Source organism: Rhagoletis zephyria, unplaced genomic scaffold, assembly GCF_001687245.7.
Source record: "Rhagoletis zephyria isolate East Lansing unplaced genomic scaffold, Rhagoletis_zephyria_1.1 Rzeph_scaffold_00124, whole genome shotgun sequence".
Taxonomy (NCBI): Eukaryota; Metazoa; Arthropoda; class Insecta; order Diptera; family Tephritidae; genus Rhagoletis; species Rhagoletis zephyria.
This window is the reverse complement of record NW_016157208.1, coordinates 370,189-392,591: the sequence shown is the minus strand read 5'-3', so window position 1 is coordinate 392,591 and position 22,403 is coordinate 370,189. Positions and strand designations below refer to the sequence as shown.

At 39.4% G+C, this 22,403-nt stretch overlaps 1 protein-coding gene across 2 annotated transcripts in view; it reads right to left on the bottom strand.

Annotated features, from left to right (window-relative positions):
* Hibch (3-hydroxyisobutyryl-CoA hydrolase) overlaps positions 1-22,403 on the bottom strand; it is an 89,732-nt gene that overhangs the window by 53,813 nt on the left and 13,516 nt on the right. For both annotated transcript variants that reach the window (XM_017636064.1, XM_017636072.1), the window contains exon 2: positions 6,071-6,949. In XM_017636064.1, the coding sequence (XP_017491553.1) occupies positions 6,071-6,949 (879 nt within the window). The remainder of the gene's footprint in view (positions 1-6,070; positions 6,950-22,403) is intronic.

The window sequence follows — 22,403 nt, the reverse complement described above, 5'->3', positions numbered from 1 at the left end:
GAAATTACCGTTATATGGGATGTGGGCGTGGTTATCGCCCGATTTTAAAAATTTTAGGCGATTTTGTATGTTGTACCAAGGCCAACAACTGTGCAAAGTTTGGAAGAAATTGGTGCAGCGGTTACCAAGATATACACATGTAACCATAAGTGGGCGTGGCTACGCCCATTTTCCAAAACTTTATAATATTCTTATTTTTCGTCTAAAAATTATTGTAAATATCAATTTTGAGTGAATTATCTTCAGTAGTTACTAAAATATCGCAGTTTTCGTATTTCTGGAAATTACCGTTATATAGGAAGTAGGCGTGGTTACAGTCCGATTTCAATACCGCCTTACCTTGGATTAAGAGAAACCTACACACCAAATTTCGTTGAGATATCTCAATTTTTTCTCGAGTTATTGTGTACACGGACGGTCGGACAGACGGACGGACAGACAGACATGGCTTAATCGATTTCTTTTTTCATCCTGATCATTTATGTATACATTTGTCTATATCTATCTCGATTCGTTTTGGCTGTTACAAACAACCGTTATGTGAACAAAATTAATATACCCTTGTGCACAAGTGCGCTCGGGTGTAAAAAATGGTTAAATAAACAATTGGGTATTATTATTGAAAGTATCCTGAAGAGAACCAGAGTTTTCCGATCAAAAAATATTGATTTTCAACAATTCTAACCATTTCTACGAAACATTTTATTTTTCCCATATAAAAATACATGGAAAACTTTGAGCGCTTTGAGCAACCTCTAAATAGGGGTATACTTTTTTCGATATAGAGCAATCCTAGGGGGTGAGAGCATTACAATTCCGACTTTGCTGTTTTTGGACCACCCTAGTGCTTATACATATGTACATATGTGAATCTGTGCAAATTGAAATGGAATAAAAAAGAAAGCGAGTTTATAAAAACGTAAAAATTAGTAACACGGAGTTCTGGTTCATCGATTCGTCAGAGGACGAGAGCTTAGAAAACTGGCCAGGAGCAGAAAACGTTTAAGAGAGTTTAAGTGTAGTCTTTCGAATATATTTTGACATACCATATATTTAAGAAAATTTGTGATCCAAATCTATAAACAGCTCTATTACCTTGTTTATACTTACCCAAGAACCGCATTAACAAAAAGCTGATCTGCCTCAACACATATTTATTTCAAGCATTTATACCTTTGTCGTTATGGCCCACTCGCTGAAACCGTATTCAAAAGTAAACAAAATTTATTATTTTTATTCGATATTTCTTAAATTATTTATTTGCGCGGTGTAATCACAACGAACTGGGTCAAAGCGCTTCATGTGTTGGTATAAACAAGGTATATGATTTTGTTCTCAGAGATCGTGCCAACTGAGTATTGGAATTTTCTTTCACAAGTAAAACCAGCTTTTCGAGCTTGTTACCTTGTTTATACCGACACATAAAGCGCTATGACTCAGTTCGGTGTGGTTCAAATCAGATGCATAAACAAAATTTCAATGCGTGCTGAAATCGATAGGTGTATTGACTCAAATTTGTTTTCAAATCTTTTTTTTTATTTCTCACATCGGTTAAAAAAAAACCGTATAAACGAATAACTCATTTAACGTAAAATCAAAATTGGCTATTCTTCTTTATACAGCCCGTTTTTAATTGTATTTATTATTAATAAATTTGTATTTCTGCTCGTTTCCATTTCGGTCCACCGCGTAAATTTATTATTAAATAAATATCGAATGAAAGTAACGAAGTTTGTTTACTTTTCAATACGGTTTAATCGAGTGCACTATAAAGACTGAGGAATAAACGTTTGAAAGAAATATTTGTTGAATCAAATCGGTTTTTTGTTAATGCGGTTTCTTCGTAGGTATAAACAAGGTATGTGTTTAGTATTCACGACGTTAGAACTGCATGAAATTAATACAAAATTTTTAAAATTATTGTCTAGCCGCCAAAAAGTAAGAAAACAAATGCGAAATCATACATTTTTCACAATTTTCTAACACTTCGCCACACTATCGAAAGCAAAATTCTGTTAGACAAAAAATTTTATACTCAACGATAATTTCGACACGGTTGCTAGTTCATAATATGAATTTCACTTTCGAAATCGAATGCAACTCATCCCAGTCGGAAAATGAGTTAGGAATTACGTAAGTGTTTCATTATTTAATGCATGATAAATTTTAATTCTAAAATAGATACTGAAATTAGGTGAAAAGTAGTCCGAATAGTAAATTTATACATTTGATCTAACATTATATAGTAATGCAAAAATTAGTTTATAGCAGAATATATTCAACTATACATTACACGATAAACGAGAAGATAATACAAAAATAAGCGATATTGTAAACATTATCGATATATTTTTACCGGTATTAGCAAATACACATCTTCTGCCGCTTTTACATATGGGCAATTCTCAATTAGTTCGAACTTTCGCATGACTCGCCAATTTTTCTTCGGACACATAATTTTCGCTTGTTTATTAACACAAATCAGGTTACTTATATTGTGTAGATTATGTAAATGCAAAAAAGGACCACCATACATATTTTCTACCCAAATATGCATATAATTTAGAAATAAAATTGGGCAATTTTCATAAATAAATGAGCGACTCCTATTTATTTTATTTTTTTACGTTGCAAAAATTGGGGCGTTGATTGGTCATGTTTGAGTTTATAATTCACTGGAAGTATTTGGAGAGGAGAATCGAAAACACCACGTTAGATGTAAGTGCTTGCAATAGAAAAGAAGTTATGAAGAGTCAAAGAGGCGTGACTCCTTTTTTAAATTCTTACACTTGCGGGTTTTATTGTATACTGTAGCTGATGCGTACCTAAAACTGTTATCGGATAACTTTTATAGTGCTCTGGAGCATAAGAGGAATCAATCTAGACATGGCAGGCTTATGTGCTCTCATTAGAAGAAATTAAAAACAACTTCTTGAAAAGGTTACGATGCGTGCTCAATGGTAAAAATACATATTTTTTATTAGCACATCTTCTGGAATTGGAAAATTTAGCCAAATACGTGTGTTGTGCTCTATTGTACAATATATTATTGAACTATGATCCTCGTGTACCACTTTTTTATTTGTTCATTAAAAAGTTACAGAGCGAAAAAGAAATAAGAAAAGCCGAAAAAACTATATATATAATTCTAAAGGCATTTTTTGTCCATGTCATGAAATCTGCACCGTTCGTTTGATTTTCGAAAATGATGTGTCAAATGAGAGAGCTTGGGCTGTAGATGCTAGGACTTACCATTGATTTTTGGCGGTTTGTGTTCGGAAATTTTTTTATATGAAAAAAATGCGGAGCATCGTCAATAAAAAAAATTGCCAAAAATCAACGGTAAGTCCAAGATACTTAAAATTTGCAATTTGCTTGCTAAAATTTAATGGGCTACAAAGCTTAATACCAAAATTTTGTCTAAAGATGCTGATCAAGACATTAGAGGATTTGGTCAAACTTTGCAAAATTTTCATGACTTTTGCACAAAGTCTGAAATTTGGATTTATTTCATATTTGTTAATTAACCAGCTATAATTTCTTAAAAAAATAGTAAACGTTAAATAAAATGTATAAAAATAGCCAAAACTTACTAAAAAGTCCCGTCCCAGTTTTTATTTGGTTCGCTGTATGTGTATCTCAAAATCCGACAATAACCACGCCCACATCTACTTGCGCGGGGTATTTAATGTTCGGCTCTGCTCGAACTTGAGACTTTAACTTGTTTTGAATTCAAGTTTTTCGTTCTTGGGAAACAACGAAAATGTAAAAAGCAAAACAAGAAACTTGAAACTTGAAACGCCTTGACAGTACAGGCGAATGTGTACTCTTCCCTTCTCACCCCTCTCTTCCAGTTGCAAGCAGAATTGAATTCAATACTTGGTGCAAACATTTATTTTCTGTCAATCGGCTGGTTTATAAAAAAAAGGCAAATTTTCAAATAAGATAGTGCAGAATCAATACAAAATCCTTCTTCTCGCTCTTATTACTTCACCTGGTACAATTTCACCATGACTTGCACCGTGTAAAACCCGTCATACATATTTTCAATTTATGACAATACATACATCCATTTTTTATAATATTTACATATTTTCACGCAGTATCTTCCATACAGAAATTTTTTTTTGAAAATACTTTATATGGAAAAAATGCAAAACTCCTTCAACAAAAAAATTTCAAAAATCAACGCGATTTTTGAGTAATTTTTTACTAGAATTTAATGGGCTGCAAACTGCATACTCAAAAAAATTCTAAAAAATCTGATTAAAAGGTTGAAGATTTTGATGAAAATTTGCTGAATTCTCGGGAGTTTTGCACAAAGTTTAGGAACTATACTTTTATAATTTTTGTTGTAGAATGAACCATATTTTTATAACAAATTTGCGGAAAAATATTAGAATGGAAATTGTTGCATATATTGTGAAAAATTTGCTGTGCCAATACTTTCTTTCGGCAGTGTATATATATACAATGCACATAGAACTTGCACCGTTACGTTATCACTAATTATTTCGCTATTTGCACTTGCATATATGTAACTTATTTGAGATCTATATCCCAAAATATTTCACTTTGCAATTAAAATTTGTTTTTCCCCTTTCATCTTTTGCTTAAAACTATTTCGATAAAGAAATGTTACTAGAGTTCACCCTTTAATGCAAAATGTGTGCATTTGAGCGAAAGTGGAAAAATGTGAAATATTCTACAGCTTTTTAAACAAACATATGGCAACGTTTCGCACTTTAAGTTTCGCACAAACGCACAGCTAAAACCCTGACTGGCAGCCTTATTCTGTATCATGAACGATAGGCAACACGAACGATTCGTCTGCAGAGAAATGCTTAAAAAATTAGTCCGGCGGCAACCGAAACCATTGCATAGGGACACGAATTTCGATACGATACGATACCATATCGATACTTTTGGCATTCTATACCAATATTTTTTACACGATAGTTTTAAAGCGATATGTTTTGGAATCGAGTACCAGAACCCTGGTATCGTATCGAATGTCTAAAACTCAAATTAATAAGATAATCACCCTCATTGCGAGAGTCGTGTAGAATGCAAGTCGTTTTTCGAGGGTCGAATCATATCGATAATTTCACGTCATTGCCTAAATATTTTTCTATGTAAATACATATTTTACATAGAAAAATTTGCATTGACAAATACCGCACATAAGAAAAAACTGGCTACTTCAAAATTTTTGTAGAATGTTCTAAAATTCACTTTACATTTTCTAAAATCCAATTTACGCTTTCTAAAATACAATTGACTATTCTAAAATCCAATTGACGCCTTCCAAAATCCAACTGGAAAAAGTGTAGATTTATTTCTGCGTCAAAAATAAAATTTTGAAAAAAAATGTCGCTTACATATTTTTGGCGATTAGGGCTCGATATGTTATTTAGTTCAAAACGAAAAAGTTTGGATGGTAAGTGTATCAAATTTCTCAAACGAAATTTTATGGGACACCCTAATGTGCATCAGAGTGGTCCAAAAAAATAAAGTCGGAGTTTTAATGCTGGCACACCCTAGGATTGATCTATATCGAAAAAATATACCCCTATTTTTTATTTTGAAATCAAAAAATATTTAGGGAGTGCTCAAAGCGCTCAAAGTTTTCCATGTATTTTATATGGAGAAACAACGATTTTTCGTAGAAATGGTATAAAACTCTTGAAAATCAATATTTTTCGACCGGAAAACTGTGGGTCTCTTCAAGAGACTTCCAATATTAATATCCAATTGTTTATTTAACCATTTTTTATGATGATTTTATGATTAAGATTTTTTATTGGTCCCCCATTGCATTTTCTAAGGGCTTTGGAGGACCTATAAAATATAGTTACCATGAAAAAATTGTTAAAGAAACAATTGAGTATTATTACTGGGAATCTCCTGAAGATGAGTAAAGTTTTCCGATCGAAAAATATTGATTTTCAAGAATTCTATATAACAATCCTAGGGGGTGGCGGCATTAAAAATTCGACCTTATTTTTTTTACATACATTTTTGGACCACTTTAATGTACATACATAGATTTCAGTTTTTAAAGACTTACCTCAAGAGTCTTGTTGGACCAATCGCTTCCATCCCTTTTCAGATTTTCAACAATTTCCTCAACAGAATTAGCTGTGAAACATTTATTTATTTTATCCATGACTGCGTTCAGAATGAAATCATTTTTAGAGGGTGAGTTATACTTTTCAAGGATATTGGGTACTATATCTGCATCTTTACAATTAAGCAGATCATTTTGTAAATCTCCTAGTTTCGTACTCTCACAATAGTGCGTTGCTATTCCCGCTTTCAATACATCATCTCCTTTCAGTCTAAACCCAGTCAGCCCAAGGAAGAGTCCAAGTTTTCCCTGTAGCCGCGGCAGGAAATAAGAACCACCTACGTCCGGGAAAAGACCGATAGCGGTTTCGGGCATAGCGAGAAGTGTACGTTCAGTTGCAATACGGTATTTCCCATGAACAGAGAGGCCAACACCACCACCCATGGTAATGCCATCCATAATAGCAATGTACGGTATAATGTAATTGCCAATTAATGCATTTAATGTATATTCTTCTCGGAAAAAAGCCTTAGATTCCTCAGTAGGCCCTGCTTCGACTATGGATCGTACATCGCCACCGGCACAAAATGCCTTTCCTCCAGCGCCTTTGATTATTACCATTAATTTCGACAATTCACATTTTTTCAAGTGTTTATATATTTTTCTTGTCATATCTAAATTAAGTGCGTTTAAAGCGTTAGGTCGGTTCAGAATAATCATACCCTTATCAGATGACTCAGGAGCCAGCACAAACGAGGAATTTTCGCGCACATTTATCAAAGATGCCATTATGGAACCGCTTGAGGGCTTCTTTGTAAGTATAGGCATGGAAAAGGTACGATGACCAAACGCATAAATTATTCGCTGAATTGGATGCATCTTGAAGAAAAAAAATTTACCATCAATGTACATTTAATAAAATATATAAGTACATAAGTAAAAAATTACACTCACAAATTATACGCACAATGACAGTATGAATTACAACAAACACATCATTTTGATGTCATGCTTTTTACGGCGAAAAATTCAGCTGTCGCCCCAACACTACCTTATCAAATTCGCCTTTAATTGAACTACATATTTGGATAAGTTAAATAATAATAATAATTTGCCCTTGCACATTTGCTAGTGTTAGGCCGAGCTTCTCCTCCAATTTGTGGCGTGCGCCTTGGTGTTGTCACATAAAGGGGAGGAAGCTACAGTTTTACGCCGCCTCCGAACAGCGATTGTATTTTTGTGAGAAGCTGTTTTTCATGGCAGAAATACACTCGGAGGTTTGCCATTGCCTCCCCAGGGGTGACCGCTGTTAGAAAAAAAAACAAAACTGTGTTCTTTATTTTTTTATTTTTTGATGTTGGGTTGAACCAGGCCCTGCGGAATGGAAGCGCGCACTGCTAACCACTACACCAGCGGTCGCCAGACAATAGACAAGTTAAATAGGTGAAGATAAAAAAGACCAAAATTATTATTATTACGGTTTCCTACCATATTCATTGTACATACATAATTAGACTGAATTCGTATTTTTGCTGTACATATCGTTTTTGATAAATTTTCACCAATGCTCCACATAATATTAGCATATATATGTATGTACATGCATGCATACATATGTACATATTCCCTCGCTAGGGCAGGCACCTTGTCGTTGGTGCGGGGGCTTAGCTGAATTGCCGATCAGCCCATCTCTGGTCTGGGGTATCGTGGACGCGCTCGTCGCTTCTGCGCTACCTTGTCTCCAGATTGGGGCTGCCGGCCAACGGTGACCAAGAACTGCCACCTCCTAATCCAGGGTGTTACGCGAGACCGAGCCTATTGGACGGTTTGCAGCCAGGAGGGAATAAACCGGCTGTAATATAACGGCGCCTCTTCGACACCGGGCCGCATCGAGGAGTAACGGTGGCCTTACCGCGACATGGGGCGCTGGCGCGGCGGACCAGATGAGATCCCCTATTACAACTTTGACTGCTGAGCTTGCCTAGCCGGGCTGGCAGTCGTACGAACAAGATGAATACAACTAAAAACCAAAAAAACACAAAAACAACAAAAACAACAAAAACCATCGCGAAACCCGCGAAAACAGCTACAGCTACAGCTACAACTACAGCCACAACAGCTGCAACAGCCACACCATCAGCAACAGCCTCTACAACAGTCACAACTACAGCTACAACAGCAGCAGCAGCCACGAAGACAGTTATGTCAAGGGCACCAAAGGTACCAACGGTCAAGCTCGGCAGTTCTATGCTGGGCGAAGGTAAAGGCACCAGGCGCAGGGGAGGCTTTCTTGCGAGCCTATCCGAGGAGGAGGCTGCCCTTTTTATTGAACACGCCAGAGAAGATGAGAGGCCAAGCACTAGCAGTGGCGGCGTGGATCGGGCGCAGCTTCGGTCGGAGGGCACCAAGGGTGCAGAGGCTCTGGCCTCAAAAAACAGGCACCGATCGCCAAGTAGGAACCGGGGGGCCAGTTGGCGTCGCTCCAGGAGTCGTGACCGCTCCCGGAGCCATGACCGCTCGGGGAGCCGAGGCCGATCCGAGGGTCGGCATCGCTCGAAGAGCAGGCATCGCTCAGGCAGTGGGCACCGCTCTAGCAGTAGGCACCGCAGGTCTCCTAGTCGAACCTCATCGCTCGAGTCAGGGTGGCAGCTGCAAGACAGCAAAAAGAAAAGCCGCAGGTGTAGACCGCCTCCACTTCCGCCCTCCGGTCAACCGGGAGCCCTTGACGACCACCATCGAGCTGGTCTTAGTGGATCGGGGGTCAAGTGGTATCTCCGGTACCTGGAGCAGGGGAAGAAGCCGAGCGTAGCCCGCGCAATGGCGGAAGTAAGGCAAGAGGTGGAGAAAGAGGCACAAGAAAGTGGTAAGACGGCTGCAACCGCCGGCATGCAGCAGAGAGGTGAACTACCCGCGCCTGCTGAAAAGCAGAGAAGCGGGCAACAGCATCAGAAACCCGCGCCTGCTGAAAAGCAGAGAAGCGGGCAACAGCATCAGAAACCCGCGCCTGCTGAAAAGCAGAGAAGCGGGCAACAGCATCAGAAACCCGCGCCTGCTGAAAAGCAGAGAAGCGGGCAACAGCATCAGAAACCCGCGCCTGCTGAAAAGCAGAGAAGCGGGCAACAGCATCAGAGACCCGCGCCTGCTGAAAAGCAGAGAAGCGGGCAACAGCATCAGAGACCCGCGCCTGCTGAAAAGCAGAGAAGCGGGCAACAGCATCAGAGACCCGCGCCTGCTGAAAAGCAGAGAAGCGGGCAACAGCATCAGAGACCCGCGCCTGCTGAAAAGCAGAGAAGCGGGCAACAGCATCAGAGACCCGCGCCTGCTGAAAAGCAGAGAAGCGGGCAACAGCATCAGAGACCCGCGCCTGCTGAAAAGCAGAGAAGCGGGCAACAGCATCAGAAACCCGCGCCTGCTGAAAAGCAGAGAAGCGGGCAACAGCATCAGAAACCCGCGCCTGCTGAAAAGCAGAGAAGCGGGCAACAGCATCAGAAACCCGCGCCTGCTGAAAAGCAGAGAAGCGGGCAACAGCATCAGAAACCCGCGCCTGCTGAAAAGCAGAGAAGCGGGCAACAGCAGCAGAGACCCGCGCCCGCCAAATGGCGGAGAAGCGGGGAACCTACAGGTACCACAACAGGCTCAACAACAGCTACTCCAAAACGCACCAGCCTACAGGTCACACCACCTGAGCCACCGTCCCCCAAACGGCCGCGGGGGCTCCCACCCCCTCCAACAGAGTCTAGGGGCTTGGATGGGTCCGCGGGCCAGGGTCAGCCACAGGAGGGAATCACTAAGCAGCCTAGCTATTCGGATGCTCTTAAAGGCATCCGGGTGGCTGTACTGCCCTGTGATTACCCTGCTGCTGCCCTAAGCCCTGAGGACCTGACCAAACTCCAGGACGCCATCATGGATGAGGTCCTTAAAGGGTGGAAGCACGCACTGGTCTTTTGTGGGGTATTTTTCAGGTCAGGTATGCTCCTTGTGGACTGCAAGGATGAGCGGACCGCAGCATGGCTGGTGGATAAGGCACCAAACATTGAGGGATGGGAGGGGCCCGCGTTATGTACCAAGAGGGGGGATGATATCCCGCCGGTGCATAATATCTCGGTGTTCTTCCCAAGATGCGCCGATAAATCGGCGGAGTACGTGCTGGGGCTCATCAAGGCCCAGAATGAGGACATCCACACTGCTGCGTGGAAGGTGGTTTCATGCGGCGCCGAAGATAACGGTCTCAGGCTCAACCTGGGGATCGATGAGGCGTCGTATGTCAGCATTAAGAGGGCCGGATTCACAATCAACTTCCGGTACAGTTTTGTTACGGTGCGGCCATGGCGGCATAAGACGACAGGCAGCAAGGAGTCAGAGTCCCAAGACATGCAAGTCGACGAGACTACTGACTCCACTGCTGCCCCAGCGACCGAGTCGACCACGGCCCCACTGGGAGATCAGCTATCGGAATTAGCACAGGCACCAGCTCTTGTGAGCGCTCCCGGGCCAAGTGTCACCGACTACATGCGCACCACACAAGAGCTCCTAGCGGACATAAGCAGGCTCGAACTCGACAGAGAGGGCGAGGGTGAGGCACGGCTCTCGAACATCGAGGACGAGCCCCAACTATGAGCCCAACAGCGCTAACAGTAGCCCAGGTCAACTTGCATCACGCGGTGGCCGCCTCGGCGATCATTGCAAGCAGGTTTGCCACGGAGGACCTGGGAATCCTACTGATTCAGGAACCGTGGACCTACAGAGGCCAGGTGAGGGGCCTCAATCATAACAACAATAAGGTAATTTGGGACCTTTCCTGCGAGAGGCCCAGAGCGTGCGTAGTGCTAAAGAATAATATTAATTACTTTTGCATTACAGAATTTCTTACACAGGATCTGGTAGCGGTCCAAGCTACCTTAAGGGTCAACGGGAAGGAACTGGAGGTGGTCTTGGCTGCAGCCTACTTTCCGGGGGACAACGCCAACGTGCCGCCTCTTGAGGTACAGCAGCTGCTGGAATTTTGCCGCAGGAAACGACTTCCGGCGATTCTTGGCTGCGATGCGAACGCCCACAATATAGAGTGGGGCAGCTCGGACACAAACCGTAGGGGTGAGTGCTTATTAGAATATATTATCAGTGAAGACCTGTGCATCCATAATGTCGGTAATGAACCAACGTTCATAACCAGGGTCAGAGAGGAGGTACTCGACATCACTCTCAGCAACAGACTGGCCAGCCCTCTGATCGTTCAGTGGCGGGTCTCATCTGAGCCCTCACTGTCGGATCACAGGATTATCCGATTTGCACTGGGAGCTGAGGTTCTGACAGGTCACCCAAAGAGGAACCCCAGGAAAACAGACTGGGATAAATATGAAGAGGTACTTAGGTTGAACCTAAGCAGAATAGAGGCACAACATAGAAAGGTGGATTGTATGGAGTTAGAGGACAGGGTCAACAAGCTGAACGGCACCATTCTGGATGCCTTTACCTCCAGCTGTCCCGTGTCAAAGCCAAAAGGGAAAGCTCAGCCTCCCTGGTGGACACGGGAACTCTCAGTTCTTAGGAAAGATGTGCGAAGACTTTTCAACAGGGCAAAGCGCACCGGGAGCTGGGAGGAGTACTCAGTCTGTCTAACAAAATACAATAAGGAGATTAGGAAGGCCAAGCGTAGCAGCTTCAGAACCTTTTGTGAGAATATCGCATCTACTCCTGCAGCTGCTAGGCTGCATAAAGCCTTAGCGAGAGACAACACAGGGACCAGACTGGCTATTAGGCTACCTAATGGGGCCTTTTCAGGTAATGAACAGGAGAGGGCACTCGCCCTGCTATCGGCCCACTTTCCGGACGCCATTCCCACCGCTGGGGATACGTTGTTCCGTGCGTTCAGGCCATCCCCACCGGACTGGAAGGTGGCTAGAAGCCTTATAAACCGGCAAACAGTGCGGTGGGCTCTGGACTCCTTCGAACGGTACAAGGCCCCTGGGGTGGATGGTGTATGTCCGGCGCTACTAAAGCAGGGCGGGGAGCTCTTACTGCCACATCTGGTGGACATTATGAGGGACAGTCTAGCACTGGCTCACATTCCCAAGGTGTGGCAAAGGGCTAGGGTTACTTTTATCCCGAAGGTAGGTAAGAGGGATTACTCTCTTGCCAAGTCATTCAGGCCGATAAGTCTCACATCCTTTATGTTAAAGGCAATGGAGAAAATTATTGACCATGAAATCAGGTATAACACTCTAAAACAAACCCCTCTGCATTCCAACCAGCACGCGTACAGGGTGGGGAGATCCACGGATACTGCGCTGTATGCCTTAACGGAGGAAATACAAGGGGCCTTTGAGTGTGATGAGGTGGTGCTCTGTGCCTTCCTCGATATCGAGGGGGCCTTCGATAACGCCTCCCATTTGGGAGTCGACAGAGCTCTTGGGAAACATAACGTTCAGCCAACCATCCGAAGATGGATAGCAAGGTTACTTCAGACCAGGATTGCCGAAACTGAAGTCGGTGACAGCGTCGTTCAAATACAAACGACTAAAGGGTGCCCACAAGGGGGGGGATTATCTCCTCTACTGTGGAGCTTAGTTGTGGACGAACTCCTACAGATACTCACTAACGAGGGCGTCCGCTGCCAAGGGTACGCGGACGACATAGTGATTATCGCTAGAGGGAAGTTCGCAAGTACTCTCTGTGACATCGTCCAAAAAGGACTTAACCTTGCGAAAAGGTGGTGCACAGACGTAGGTCTAAATATCAACCCTTCTAAGACAGCCATAGTCCCCTTCACCAAGAAACGAAATCTCCAGGGGATGAGGAACTTGACCTTGGACGGGGTCGCAATCAGTGTCGCCACAGAGGTTAGGTATCTGGGGCTTACCCTGGACTCCAAGCTTCTGTGGAGGGCCCATGTAGATGCGGTCACCTCTAAGGCCACGAGAGCGATGATGGTGTGCAAACGTCTGGCGGGTAAATCCTGGGGGTGCACTCCGAGGATCCTCAGATGGATGTACACAATGATAGTGAAACCAATAGTGACTTATGGTGCGGTGGCTTGGTATTCCAGGACTACTATAGGAACGGTGAGGCAGACCCTCTCCAAGATTCAACGTCTGGCATGTGTTTGCATTACGGGAGCAATGCGCACATGCCCGACGGCAGCGCTAGAGGTAATGCTGGAACTCGAGCCACTGCATCTCTCAATTGAACAGGCTGCAAAGCGAACCCTCCTTAACTTTGCGAGAGAGGGCTTCGGCAAAGGCAAGGTGTTATCATCTAGGAACAGGGACAAGCTAGGCACCCAGCTCCCCCTGGCTTTGTTCCCCAGGGACGATATCAACAGAGAGGTGACATTCAAGAGAAATTTCAGGACCCACACTTATAGCAAGGCGACCTGGTGTACCTCTATTATGGAGAGTCACATACAGGCGAGCACAATACAGTGGTACACGGACGGCTCTAAAACACCCGCGGGGATTGGAGCAGGCGTGTACGGCCCTAGGCTGAAGCTTTCGGTGTCCCTGGGGACTTTCCCTAGCATCTTTCAAGCGGAGGTCTATGCCATCAGTATGTGCGCTGAGATTAATATTCGCAGGAACTATAGGAATGAAAGGATACTTATACTAAGTGATAGCCAGGCGGCATTAAGGGCCCTCGCATCATTCGAGATCAAGTCCTCCTTGGTTAGGGAGTGTGTCGAGAGGCTCAATGCTCTGGCGGAGGTCAATGATATCCAACTAATGTGGGTACCAGGGCACATGGGGGTCGCAGGAAATGAGGAAGCTGATCATCTGGCCAGAACGGCCGCTTCCTCGACCCCGATAGGACCTGAGCCCTTTCTGGCAGTAGGACCAAACACCATAAAGGAAATGCTCAGAAGGGACAACAGCAAACTGAGGGAATTACACTGGCTTGGCACCATGGGCCAACGTCAGGCAAAAAGCTTATTAGGAGGTTACAATCTGTCAAGATACAGGCTTCTCATGGATCTCCCAAAAGAGAAACTAAGAATTATTACAGGTTTTTTGACGGGCCACTGTAGGCTCAGAGGGCACCTGTATAAATTAGGTATCTGGTCCAGCGACCTGTGTAGCTTTTGCGATGCAGCCAAAGAGACTCCTCTACACCTTCTTATGGAGTGTGATGCCGTTGCACGCAGGAGGTATAGGAGCATAGGGCATATCTGGCCAAGAGAGGAGCACATACACTCACTGTCCCCGGGGTCTATTATGAAATTTATAGACACTCTGGGGCTGGTTGATGTATTGTGATGAGCTAGGGGCACAATAGACCTACTGGTCGCAGTGCCATACCCAACCAACTATCTATCTATATATCTATGTACATATTGTTTATTCTCATTTGAACCTTTTTCATTTTCAGCAGTGTTTAGATATTACGTGAAAAAACAGAGGGACCATTTTTAGTTTTAGTATCGAAAACATTTTTTCAAACTTTGCCTTGGAATGGGAAGCTGGCTATGCCATGTTATACACTTTTCTTAAAACTTATAAAAGCAAATTCGAAAAGATCAAAACAAAAAGAGAATATAAAAATTTCCCACTGTAAATTTTCAGAGCTACATAAATTTAGCATTCATCGCAAAACTGCATAGTAGGAAAGTATATTGTGAACGAAATTGTATCAAAAAAGTCCAATTGTATCAAAAATTCCAACACTGTTTCGCCTGCCTTGACGCTCTCATTAAAAAATTACAAGCCATGCACGATAGGAATGTGAAACACAACTAATATATTGCCACACACAACAATCCCTTTATGTGTTTACAGCATTAATCTTCAATCATAACCATTTTTTAGGCTTGCACAAGATTATTTATAGAATAATAAATCCTGTAAAACTCTTCGTCAACGTGAAAAATTAAAACAATGGGTATGTAGATACTATCAGGCCGATTCTGGACAGGAGCTCCCTGCGAGTTTTCTCTCTTTTCCCTTTCCTCCAATCATGAATAAAAATTCCCTGCGGATTTTTTATACTAAATGGCGGAGTTGAGCTGTCAAAAAAGTATCAAACCGCTCTTGCGAAGTTTGAATTTTCTCCTTCCAAATTTTCGGAGAAAATGCTACTTCCTGGGAGTTCGTTATTGGAGGATTTCTTTCTCGGGAGAAACAAATTCCCGGAGAACAAACTCCCTGGGAGTATTCAGAATTGGGCTGTATGAATGTATGTATGTATGTCAAATCGAAATTTCTGATACTACTTTTTGTCCATTTCCGCGGTATGTAGGAAATTTCACTTTCAACTGTATAACCAGACATTTGTATGCACATAGAAATATTAATGACTTGAAAAATATATAAAAATTAAAAAGTTAAATTAAGAAATTAAAAGTTTACTGCTTCAAGCGCCCTCGCTTGACTTGAATCGTGCTAGCGAAGCAGTCAATGGCACTGTGAATATTCTTCGAAAATATAGAGAAAATGCTGACACACATTTTTCTGATATATCGCTTGACTTGAATCGTGCTAGCGAAGCAGTCAATGGCACTGTGAATATTCTTCGAAAATATAGAGAAAATGCTGACACACATTTTTCTGATATATCGCTTGACTTGAATCGTGCTAGCGAAGCAGTCAATGGCACTGTGAATATTCTTCGAAAATATAGAGAAAATGCTGACACACATTTTTCTGATATATCGCTTGACTTGAATCGTGCTAGCGAAGCAGTCAATGGCACTGTGAATATTCTTCGAAAATATAGAGAAAATGCTGACACACATTTTTCTGATATATCGCTTGACTTGAATCGTGCTAGCGAAGCAGTCAATGGCACTGTGAATATTCTTCGAAAATATAGAGAAAATGCTGACACACATTTTTCTGATATATCGCTTGACTTGAATCGTGCTAGCGAAGCAGTCAATGGCACTGTGAATATTCTTCGAAAATATAGAGAAAATGCTGACACACATTTTTCTGATATATTCTCAAAAGCTACCGATATCGCTAAGGAATTGGATTTCGACAGTGTCCTTCCTCGGAGAGCGAATAGACAAAATTTTCGGGCTAATTATCGTGCGTCTAACGCTGAAGATTATTATCGAAAGGCAATATTTATACTGCTATTGCATAATATTTTGCTCGATCTCCGAGAAAGATTGCCGAAAGAGACATTAAACATTTTTGATTTGAACTTATTACTTCCATCTAAAACTGGGGAATATAATACGCCTGACGAAAAAATAATGCTATCGAACGCGTAAAATCGCTTGGAAAACGATACGAACTTTTCTTAGAAAAAGACGGTATCAATTTGGAAGAGAGTATAAAGTGTGGTTGGAACGATGGACAAATAAGGAAAGCTAAAAGCTATTCCCAAAATCAGCAGCAGAAGTTCTTGGTAAATGCGACGAATATGCTTTTCCATTGATAAACAAACTTCTCCGCATTCTGGTCACACTTCCAGCTAGTAACGCTACTTCCAAAATAAGTTTTTCAACCCTTCGCCGGTTAAAAACATTGGCGCATATTCATAGTCATATTTAGTACTCAACTAAGTCGAAACTATTCTAAGTCACAACTAAAGCTATTCATAGTCGCCTTAGTTTCGACTTTTCTGGCTAAGTACCAACTTAAAATTTAGTTTCGGCTGCAGCTGCAACTAAGTCGTAACTAGGAAGAAGTATTTTATCAAATTAAGGGAAAACAGACGAAATATGTAAAAATTAAGTTGGTTGAGGGTGATTTTGATAATATTGAATAAACTCCAATTTAAATTTACAAAGATCGATCCATTTTAATCGGAAGATGAAATTAAATGTGTATTACAATTCGAATAAGCTACATCACAATTTTATAATTGGAATAATTTAGATAAATTTTCTAATAATAAGTCAGTTTCACGCTAGTTCTTTTAAAGTAAATTTGTGCATAATATTTAGATATATCTACTATTTGTATGTTTCACAGCATGCTTTCGATAAACATCGACTTCACATCACTGCGGTTGTTCTGGCTATTTCACACAATTAACAAGAAAATGATACCTTATTCTTTTGCATAATCATGCAATGAAAATAAAAATTACATAAACGGATGATCAAACTTGATATTATTCAATAAAAATGTAATTTTTCCAAAATATCGTAAAGAAAAATCGATACATTTTCACACTAGTTTTGCTATATCGTAAACTAAGTCGAAACTACTTAGTAGAAGTCTGAAATTCGACTATGAATAGAGGTAAATTTTAAGTTGGTACTTAAAATTAAGTTTCAACTTTGTTAGTTTCGACTTAGTTGCTGGACTATAAGTACGCGCCATGGTTGCGTAGTACCATGAATGAAGAAAGACTGATAGCACTTTTACACGTACACTTAGATATTGAAATTGACACTGAAAGGATAATAAAAAGAATCACAAAAGGAAAGCGCAAAATTGAATTTGCAATTTAAATTATTACAATAAAAATTCTGAATATGTTGTTAAGTTACTTAATTACATCCTTCATTTTACCAACATTGTAAGCAAGAAATAAGTATTTATATGTATATATTGCATTAATAAACCCAAGGTATAACTTTACAGCTTGTGTTTTTTTTTTTTAAATAGTACAATAGTATATGCAATTGTTTTATTAGACCTTGAACCAAAATGAAAAGTAATATTATATCACAAAACACTTTACTTCACACTTCATAAAAACTACTCGAACCTATATTTGCATGAAAAATAAATTAGGGTTAGATGCCTGTAATAAAGGCGAATTTATATAAGGTGGTGTTACTACCCAACAAGCAAAATAAACTTAAAGAAAGTTTTTTTTTAAGTTTTCAATTATAGACATTAAGCTTACAAAACGTTGATTTTTTGTTTATAAAACGATTGAAAGTAAGCGTAATATAATCGAAAAGGAACAGTGGTTATAAGCGTAGAAATATAAACTTTTAATAAATGTTCAAAAGAAAGCTTTTTATAAGCGTAAAAGTGTAAACTTATAATAAAGGTTCAAAAAAAGTTGTTTATAAGCGTATGAATATAAACTTACTAAAAATTTTCAAAAAAAAAGCTTTTTATAAACATTTTTATAACCCTTTATTTAAAGATATTTCAGTAAAAACTCATACATAGATTGCTTAACATCTAGAAACTAAAAGAAATGCGAATTTTCGGCGGACTCATCTACAGTCGCGAAAATGTAAATAGGGAATAGACATTTTAGCATACAAATTCACGATAACACAAAAATTAAGCATAAAAAAGTTAATTATTATATCTTGTTGCGTGCTTTCAATTACAAACGGTTATTGGCAAATTGGATAAACGACATCGATACAGCTATATATTCCGCTTCATCGCCGCCATTCTCATTGATGAACTTTTCTGAAAAAAATACTTTTTTAATGAATGTCAAACTAAGAAAGGATAAGGAGAACTCATCATTTGAAGACTCTAATGCTCCACCGATTAGCGCAGCGGGGCCTGGATTGGATTTTTTTTTACCGCATTGGTTTTATTTAATTTTTTCCTTTTAATAATATATTTAAAAAACGTAAACACGTCACTTACGATTTTAAAAATTTATATTTACTACTTCATGTCGTTGGCATTTGCATTTCATTTATAAGTTTAAGTTATTTATAAACATTCGCTCTCAAAACTTATTAAAGGTTTATTTGAAAAAACTTTAAATAAGCTTAATATTAAAAATGCTTATTTAACGCTTATTATAGCAAACTTAGTTTAAGTTATTTTTAAAAACATTTACTGAAATGCTTGTTAGGTAGCTCAGCCGATTTTGACTATGTGTTTCGCCGCACGGCTTCTGATATCAAATTGAAAAATTTTGTTTGAATCTCTACACACACTCTTACAGATTTTGACAGTTTATGCCGCCAAAGCAAAAACAAAATACATGCAAATTTTTGTTTTTGTACTCCTGCTATCACCTTATATTAATTCGTCTTGCCTGTAATTTAACGTTATTTAACAAGTTGATCCCAATCGCGAGAAAATTGAGAAATAGGAGTAAGCGCAGGATTTTTTGTAGAAGTCTCTATTTTCTGCAAAAAAAAACCTGTTTTTTGGCACATACGATAATTTTGCTCACAACGCTTCGTAAATGTGTTTGTTAAGTCTGGTATTTCCTTACGATAACATTTAAAACAGTTTAAATTGCACATAAGCGGAAACACAACATATTTTCTGATTAAAACTTAAAAAAGATGATAAGAAATATTGAAAAAAGGTAAGTGTTTGATTAAAATTAATATTTTGAAAACCAGTCGACTGGTCCTTTAAATATGATGAATATTTTATATTAAGTATTCGTTGTGGTATTTTGATGGTATGCTATTTTTAAAACAAAGCATTTTAAATCATTCAATTTTTTGCGGGATATGCATTAGGGCTAATGGTAAAACGTTTTCAGCGCATGAGTAGAATTTAAGTTGTCCTTAGTTTGTTTAGTAGAACTATCATAAGATCCATACTTAAGTTCAATTAAACTTAGAACTTTCAGTTCTTAAATTCAGAGTGGCATATTTCTATGCAGTCGTAACTTTATGGATTGGTTCGTGCATTGCAAATGATTGTGGGCCATTCCCTAGACGCCCAGATAGTATGATTTCATAAAAAATATTTAATTGTACTAAGCACAGAATCATCTGGCATCATAGTTAGTATGGCCCGGAAGTAGGTTAGGTAGAACTGGCTGGCAAGTAACAGCCTCAAACAGACAGATATTTTCATTCACAATGTTACCATTCATGATGAGTAGGTGGACAATATATGAAGAATCCATTGAACATTCTTAGCGAATTTTAGGGTTTTGTTTAACCCTTATTTTGGGTACTTGCTCAAGATTAGTAAGAAATGCCTCCCCAAAGCAGTTCAGACTCAAGTTTTCCAGCGCTGGAAAATCGAATACTATGTGATCCTCCGTTTCATTTTCCGTTTCGCACTTCACACAGTTATCACTACTCCCCAAACTCATTTTGAGTGGTTAACTAACAAATTGTGGCCAGTTATGAGACAAACTATACGTCAACAATCGTATTGATAACGGTGACGAAAAAAATCTATATAAGGCGATCAATCCGATTTACATTATAATTTTTTAGCACATACGATAATTTCGCCCACATGAAGATTCATTGTTAAATACGATAAAATTTACAGTAAATTTTTATGGTGGATATAAGGATTTCAGATATAATATTTGAACAGGTGATGCATTATGGGGTGTAGAACAGACTTGCATTAAAAAATGAATTTTATAAAAAATGTAACGTAAGATAATTTTGCACAAAGGGATCTATATGTTTATTTTAAGTATGTAAAAAAAAAGGTCTGAGAAATATATTTTAATATATAAATAATGATTTTAAACACTTTTTATGATGGTGGTTTCTGAAAGTATGTATGCAAACAGGACTGTTTAGGTACAACAATTTAATGGCCATGTGAAAAAAAATGGTTGCGCATAGGGCTGCCAGATATCTCTGTTGCCAAACCGGGACACTTTAGGGAGGGCCTCTCTTCATTTCGACGTGCGAAAGGATATAGTGAAATTTTATTTTGACAAACAAAAACAAAACATAAAAACATGAGATCATGAGATCATTACAACGTGCGCCAACAAAACAAAACAACTTATCACAACTAAAGCACAGAGAATTTTTCACAATGCATGAACCTTTTACTAAATATATAAAAAAACATAAAAATAAAATCGTTAAACTTTGTGCTAAACTCGGGAAAATTCAATAAATTTGCATACAAATTTGCAACATTCTAATCAGACTTTTTATAAAAATTTTTAAAATGAAGTTTTGCAGCCCATTAAATTTTAGTTGATTTTTGGTATTGTTTTTACTGAGAGTTTCTTCCATACAAACTATGTTCGATAATTCTTTTTATATGGAAAACACTGTCAGCAAAAAAAAAAATGCTAAAAATCAACGAAATTTGCTGGCAACTTCAGACTTGCACTTTATTAATTGGCCCAAAAGCTACATTTTCAAAATTTTTCTAAAAGATCTGATTAGAAATTGTGATCTGATGAAAGAGCCTCCGAGCCAATAATTTTGTACGGCACTGTACTTATAAGTACTCTAGGTTTCATGAAAGAAAAAAATTTAAGTACAAGATAACATTCAAATATCAGTCATATTTTTCGTTGCTGTGAACTTGTTTCAAAACTTCTGTCTTTTCCTTAAAATAATTCTAAAACTCTGTGCACGTCATTTTGAACGTATTTAGGTACATATGTATACTAATCATCAACTATTGCTTGTGCAAAGTTCAACTATCTCGAAAAGTGACTATTTCACAGATTAAACCGGTGCACTGAGAGAAAGAAGTTTAGAATTAAAAAAGCGTGCTAAATTAAAAAAATACGCATATGAAGAGCACCAACCCAACTCGTAATACATTTAAGTATACAAATTTTAGTATTTAGTATAGAAATATTCAAATACGCCCATATTAAAATGAAGCGATTTGCAATTACCGATTGCTTTTTCATAATTAAGTTAAAAAATATTTAAATTCCATGCTGGTTGTAATGGGAATTGAACCCTGACCCTCTGGAAATTGTGGCAAGCATCTTCGCGCGCTCAGCTACAGCCAGACATGTAAATGTGCATTTAAATGTTGAGTTTGAATCAATACCACGCGTGCGTGTTATGAAAGTATTATTTTTAAATACGAAAATTTTTAAACGATAATCAAATAGAAATTATTCATGTTTAATATGCGTTATTTCCCTCAGTGAATTCATAACATTTTTCTGAATATTACAATGCGTTCTTTCTCTTAGTGTAGTGATTTTTGAACTTTTATTCAAATTTGTGCAATCAAATCAAAAACCGGGACGCTAAAACGAAACCCGGGACATTTTAAGGTTGGACCGGGACAAATAGTCTAAAACCGGGACATGTCCGGGAAAACCGGGACGTCTGGCAGCCCTAGTTGTGCAGGAAGTGGCAAATCATTTTTGTGATGCTTCTTGTTACATCAGGTAGTTTAACGCTTAAACCGAACGCTTAAAGCTCTGTCCTTTGCTTATTAAACACGTTGTGGGAATTCGGAGACTGAAGAAATACTGATTTTTATTGTCTATCAAGTGTTACACAACTAAATAAAATGTATAAAAGTAAAAATGGCAGATGGTGAATTGTGACTGGCTCACTCCACGACAAATTAGTGTACTTGATCCCGAGAAACCGCAAGAATACCTTCGTCAGAAATTACATTGGAGATTTACGAGGGCAAAATAGTGACGATGAGCCCTTGGTAACTGGGGAGATTGTGGACGATAATGAATATGATGGGACTCCAGATGACTCCGATATAGGAGAAATCCAGTTACCAGAATACGACCCGGAAGA